At 31.3% G+C, this 6,846-nt stretch overlaps 1 protein-coding gene across 1 annotated transcript; it reads right to left on the bottom strand.

Moving 5' to 3' along the window:
- Positions 1–3,662: 3,662 nt before the first annotated feature.
- On the bottom strand, positions 3,663–6,632 carry LOC145116884 (calmodulin-binding protein 60 B-like). The gene is made up of 8 exons (XM_079053194.1): positions 6,517–6,632; positions 6,353–6,428; positions 6,224–6,276; positions 5,552–6,042; positions 5,000–5,160; positions 4,701–4,907; positions 4,405–4,584; positions 3,663–3,827 (listed from the first exon to the last, which is right to left on the bottom strand). The coding sequence occupies exons 1-7, from the start codon at positions 6,606–6,608 to the stop codon at positions 4,420–4,422; spliced, it is 1,245 nt and encodes a 414-aa protein (XP_078909320.1). The 5' UTR covers positions 6,609–6,632; the 3' UTR covers positions 3,663–3,827; positions 4,405–4,419.
- Between the last annotated feature and the right edge of the window lie 214 nt (positions 6,633–6,846).

The raw sequence follows: 6,846 nt of genomic DNA, 5'->3' as shown, positions 1-6,846 counted from the left end.
CGTAGATATCTGCCCAAAACCAGAAAGATAAATTTATTCCCACTTAATCTGTGATACATAAAATCATCTATTGTATTTATTTCAAAACCAAAATAGATAATAAATTGATGAAAAATGTGGTACCACACATAGGATATCCAAAGTTGAGGTTGTTGAGTTTGTGTATTCTGAATATGAGATTGAATAACATTGTCAATCATTGATTCATAATCTGCATATTATCGAAAGCAATAATAGGAATCAAGATTGATTCCTCCTTAAGGACAATGTTTTAACCGTGTTTCTCCCCCAAACTCAACATCCTCAAGTAATGTTGCTATATCCAAAATGCAAGGTCTAACATCCAAGCAATTGAGAACTAACATAATGCCTTCATTCTATTACTTAAAGTTAATCTCATTGAGTACATGAATCATAAATGTGATCAATGTTAACATATATAATACCGTAATTCAAACATAAGCAAATCTATTTTTATGTTCGTTAATCCATAAACCGTAATCAATAAATTCAATTTATGACATATTTACAAGGTATCAACACAACATTAATATCATGTCTTTGGACAGTAATACTAACTTGCAAGAGATATCCTTGTTTTAGAGATAAACATTGACAATAAATCATATCAATTAACAAGCCCCTCTTTGGATTGACTTATTAATCACATTGAACCAAAAAATCGTCACATGTTTATCACCATATATAAGTTTATTCGGCCAAATATCAGTCTACCTTTGGGTCGGCTAATACCCGCATTAATAAACACATAAACTATAAATTTTGATAATAAGAATTGACAATATATCATATCAATTAATAAGCCCCTCTTTGGATTGACTTATTAATGACATGTAACCTAAAAATTGTCGAATATTTATCATCAAACATGTATTTATCTGGTCAAATATTAACCTACCTTTGGGTCGATTAATATCCGCATTAATAAACACAAACCATAAAATTTAAATTCTCTGTAAATTAATTTTCACAAAAGATATCACTTTGGCGATATATTGTGTCAATTAATTTACTCTGAAAATAAATAAACATGTCATAATTGTAGTTTATTGACAATTAACCTAAAATATTTTGAATGTATCTACCTTTAGGTCGAACACAGTTCACATAAACAATATCATATAAAACTTTAAGTATTTGCAACCAAATTAATTAAACTAATAGATGTCACATAGGTAACAATATTATATCAATCAAAAACCAAAAAAAATATTAATCCTATAATTTTGATACATTGTTTTCAATCGTAAAACAACCCATTAGTTTGTTTGTATTACACCCGATAAATACTAATCATACCAAAAAAAACATATCTTGTGACTTCTTAAAAAATCACAACCATAAAAAGAAAGATATTCACATGATCATGAATAAAATATATCTTGTGGAAAGGAAAGCATACATAGCTATTCAAGATATTATATGGAACTAATAACATATCATAACGTGTGTAATATTTAAATGAGTTTTAATACCTCTATAATTAAACTGCATATCTATATCCATGGAAAAGTCTAATACAGAAAAAACATAGTTGTTCATAGACAACAAATAATAAAATAAAAGAAAATTCATTTTCCTTTTAAAAAACCTTAATTATTGCATCATACCTTATGTGAAAACCGCCTAAATACATAAGCGGCAAATCCCAAAAAATATATTAACGTAATATATCTTTATTTTAAGAGTTTCCAACCAAAAAAAAAAATCGTATGCATATTAAGTCCATGATTCATGGATTTAATTACATATACATAATAAATATTTAATTGATGTTTATAATTAATAAAACATATACACATGTTAAGGTTGAAAAAAATATATATATATCAACCAAAATGTATGATGTTGACAACTTAGAACAAGAGCTGCTAATATTAAGGTGTTGTATTTTCTGCCAAATAAAATATTAGGAAGAAAAACAAGGAAAAGCTGAGTACAAGCAAAAGCAGCTATTGGCCTTGGCACCAAAAGATTATTTTAACATATTATATTCAAGAAACAAATAATTTTCTTGAGAAACGAATGCCCATACTATCATTCTCTCATCGCCAGTAAGAAAACAAATGCGATCTCGACGGAATGATGAAAAGAAAAGGCTCTTGGTTTGGGAAAAATATAATGTTGATGGTTTTAAACCGATCAAACTTTTTTCTAGTATCAAATTTGAGTAAGCTCTGATACCAATTGTTGGTGATTTTTTCATAACCAAAACATAAAATGCGGAAGCATAAACTTTGGATCTTTAATCTCGAATCTGATTAAAAGAAAACTTAAACATGAAAGAACGATTATATACCTGATTTCATTATAATCTTTGGATCTGAAGAACTAGAGTTGGGTTTTCCAGTTGATCTCAAGAGCTCTCTGTAAAATCCCTCAGCAAACCCTAAACGAATTTACATGTGTATTTTCGTGTGTCTTGATTGCTCCTCATCACATGTATATATAGATGGAGATATACCCTAATGTGATAGATGGAAGGGATCTTGAGGATCTTGAGTCAAACCGGGAACTCAACCCACAAGATAAGTGAATATTCTATAAATCGGTCCATCAACAATTTATATTTTTACCATAATAATTGGATTTAAAATTATACCGTACATATTTATGAAGTGGTCCATAATTATCCAACATCGGAAGCATCCAAAACTTTCAGGATGTCCGAACCAAACTCAAGAGACAAACAATTCATGCAATTCACCATGGTGGGCCCAATCTCCGACCCACATAGCTTGTACTTTAAATTTTGATTGCATGATGTAGGGCGTAGGTAGGCAATAATAGTTCAACACCTCAAATTAGCCCACATAGCTCGAACACGGCCTTTTAATTTATATCCACTGAGGCTTTTTATGAAAACTATAAATGGGAACCATTAAAGGCCACCTCTAAATCCATCAGGATTCGGTGTGTTTCATATAAATTGAATGACTTCTAAACGAATCAAAAGCCTTGCAACTAAGTGTTTACATTTTCTTAACCATTAAAAGGTTGGAACCATTCGATTCAACATTCAACGCGATTTACCAAAAAGCTCCTAAGCTCTTTTAAGCCTTTCTAATTCCATGTTTGCTTGTTCCTTTACCCCATTTAGCCATTTTTTCTATCATAAGCTGATGCTTATTATTTCTAACGTCATATATTTGGCTTGGTTGGATGATAGGGGAGTGCTTTCTAAAACTCTTTACATTTTTAAACCTAAAATGTCTTTCTCCTAAGTAATCAACGTGATATATATTTACATTTTGATGTTGTTTGGGAAATTATTTGGATAATATTACATGGTATATCATATTCCCTTACTGAGGACTTTTACATATTTTTCAATAAAAGTTCTATTGATGCTTGCACAAACTAAGGTTGTTTTGGTACCACATGTTGTTCAAATATGTAATTAAAAAAATGCACTAAAATTATCTATCTTATATCAACAGAGGCTTGCCAAAGACATCTTCATCGTCAATCAATGTAATGAAAACATATCCATCACTTATGTGATAATAATTTTAATGTTATGGTAAAATATCAAAAGAAGTTATCCACTCATTTGATAGGACTTACAAGGGTCCTTATAACATAAGAGGAACAAAATGTTTGTAGTATGATACACTTTAAACATCAAAACTTATGAGAATTCGTATAAAAGAACCAAAATGTTTATTATATGATACATCAAAATCGGACATAGGGTGACCGATAGGAGAAACTTACCCCTTACTTTCTTCACCTCAATTAATCTGCCATTCTTTATTCTGAAAAATTAGAAAATGGATCCAATTCTGCCATTCTTTGTAGTTGATCTGTAATAAGGTTTATAAGCAACAATAGATACTATAGTATACCAAAAATCAAAATATCTACAACAAAACATGAATGATGAGAATAAATCTAAACTAGCTAGCAGTTATAAGGCAACTCTATTGGATATAAAAATGATGTTTTAGTGTGAAAATGTATTCCAACCAACCATTAAATTCAATATAAAAATAGTAGGATCGAATTGGTGAAATATTATTCATCACAAAAAACACACAAAGAAAAAGGTTTGAATAGTTTCCTTTCATATTTTGTGGGATTATTCATCACATAAACCCCTTTTTATTAAAATAATAGTATTTTAGTTGGTTTGTTATTTTTTATAACTATTATAATTATTATATTAGAATTTATAATATTAAAATATGATTTTAGTATGGTTGCAAAATAAAAAGTGTTTTAGTAGAAATTTTACATAAAAAAAATACAAATTTTACATATTGCTCCAGCGTTTCATTTAAAGAAAGAAAAAATGGAAGCATGATGATTGGTAAAAAGTCATTACTCATGAGTTTAGTTGTTGGAAAGAAGAGAATATAAAAAAGAACGCAAGATTTATACCAATCTTCCTTCCTCTCAAATTGGGAGGAATTGGAGAGAAAGGAAAGAAAGATTATCCATTGGTAGCACTGGTATTAGCACTGGTGTTAGCACTGGTGTTGCAACCATTGATAAATCTTCCATTGGTAACATCCCCTCCAAATCTTTGTAAATTTGTTGCTTCAAGGCTTCCACCATAGACTACAAATCATAATAGAAACATCAGTTTAATACTTTAATTTTACAAAATGACTAGGGTTTACTAAAAAAGAAAAAGATTATGAAGTGTACAAAGTCTTAAGGTATGAAATACAAACCTTCTGGGAATCGGTAAGCTCATTCATGGAGATATGAATATGATATTCACCATCAAAGGTTGCACCCACAACCTCCAAAATAGAATTGAACAAAATCCCGATCCCTTCTGCAACACAGCTGTACATGTACAGCTTCTCATCTAAAACACAGGCTTTCGCGTGTTTGATAATCTTCTTCCAATTGTTGTTATTCGGCCCACCAAGTAGCTTTATTATCCAATTTATAGTTATAGTCATTCATCCATGACAAGTTCATAGACATGATTATCCAAACAAATATGGAAAAGAGTATCACTTACCCCACATAGTGAGGATTTGTTGGTATTATACATCTGTAGGAAGTCTTTCACAGTATATATTTTGTGTGATGCCAATAGTCCTTGCAAAACTCCATCTTTTGCTATCCTTTCCAACCGCCATATATCATCACCCAATGATGGAGGATGGTGCTTTTTGTATGCTGAATCATGCATAATAATAATAATAATAATAATAATAATAATAATAATAAATAAATAAAATTAGTGGTTCTCCTCTTTTCATGGTCGATTGTAAGGAAGAGAGGACACCCCAGAAAGAAGAGGAAAGATAGCATGCATTTATAGCATATTTTGTGGATCCAACTGAATCAAAAGGGGACACCTTGTTATTCCGAGTTGAATATGCTCCCATAAATGGACATATTGCAAGTCTAGTGAGTCTTAAAAGGGGTATATATTATAATACTATTATCATATGAAATACTTTCCCATATAAATCAAGAAGCTCGCACCATTTTCATATATATATAAAAGCTTTAGAATATAAAGAATGTAGAAGAGATGTGTATAAAATATGAAACGGGAGCTTACACTCTCCTCGCTGGTCTTTTACCACGAAGGCTTGGCTCTTTGCTTCCTTAATTTTGACTCCACCAGTTGCATATTGGGCTTTTGCCCCTAACCTAAACGTCCTGCTCCTCCTCCAGCATGAATTATCAGTAAAAATAACATCGCCTAAATCAGCAACCCCATCTTTCAGAGCCACTACAAGATCCCCAGTCAGCAATGGCCTTTTGCCATCTCTTGCAGATACAACTTTGGCATCAAAATAACTCTCAGACCAATCTTCCTGATCATCAAAAGGGAAATCGCCATCAAGAGGAACAAGCACTATCTTCTGTGAAGACAAGGGTCCAAACGACACAATCTTATTGGAATTAGTATCAAATAACCCTACTTTTATACCACTCCTGTCCTCAGATTCTATCCTATTTCCAGTGAAAAATGTAGGAAGCAGCCTATTCAGGAAACGAAGCTGCAAGGATGGTGTACTAGCCGTATCAAGTGCATCAGAAGGAGATCTATAGAAGAAACAAGAAATACACACAACTATTACATATGCCAAATTAATAAACCATTAGCATGCATCAAAATCTTATATATATATATATATATATATATATATATATATATATATATATATATATATAAAGATAGATAATATGTGGAGATGACAACATGAACATGAGATAGAGATACAACCTTGGTAGTGTACCAAAGAAATTTTGAAATGCGAGCTGCACCCCATCTTGCACCTATCAAAAGAACATGTAAATGTGTAATGAATTCCAAACTGTTAATAAGTTCACAAAGAAGACATGATCATAGTACCACTCCTCGAATTAATGGTTCCAATCTTGCCTCAAATTCTTCATGAGAAAACATATGCATCACATTTCTAACATTGCTGCAATTGAAACATATATCAAGAAGATTAATTTGCAAATCAAAACTCGTAAAGTGATTGGAAGTTGTACAGAATCTAAATCACTCACCTTGAAGACCCACTTTCATTTGATTCCGGATTAGGAAATCCAGAACTATTTCCTTCTTCCTCCTCCTCGCTTAAGGGTCGCTTTGGTACCATAATACACCAACAAGTTATGACAATATTAGGAATCAAAGCGATGTTAACTGTAAACTGCCAAATAATTAAGGATCTTTTATAGGGAGATTCATTTGACTGGAAGGTTGTATGAAACTTCCAAGTAAATCAATGTGTACCTCAGATGCAGGTGTCTGTTTGTCATTTAATGAGTTGAAGGTGTAGGGTCCAACACCATATCATTTTTCTTGTTTCTCTTTAATAACAAAATCTATGTCTC

This window comes from Lactuca virosa, chromosome 5, assembly GCF_052849685.1.
Source record: "Lactuca virosa cultivar CGN04683 chromosome 5, Lactuca_virosa_CGN04683_v6, whole genome shotgun sequence".
NCBI classification, from domain to species: Eukaryota; Viridiplantae; Streptophyta; class Magnoliopsida; order Asterales; family Asteraceae; genus Lactuca; species Lactuca virosa.
This window is presented reverse-complemented; position numbering and strand designations above follow the sequence as displayed.

What these genes read in the sequence shown, in the direction of transcription:
- LOC145116884 (XM_079053194.1), bottom strand. Translation starts at nt 6,608, where the DNA reads ATGGTACCAAAGCGACCCTTAAGCGAGGAGGAGGAAGAAGGAAATAGT. An exon ending in AATGAAAGTGGGTCTTCAAG is followed by an intron (nt 6,429 to 6,516) that starts GTGAGTGATTTA and finishes TTTCAATTGCAG; the next exon opens with CAATGTTAGAAATGTGATGC. An exon ending in AAAAGACCAGCGAGGAGAGT is followed by an intron (nt 5,161 to 5,551) that starts GTAAGCTCCCGT and finishes TGCATGATTCAG; the next exon opens with CATACAAAAAGCACCATCCT.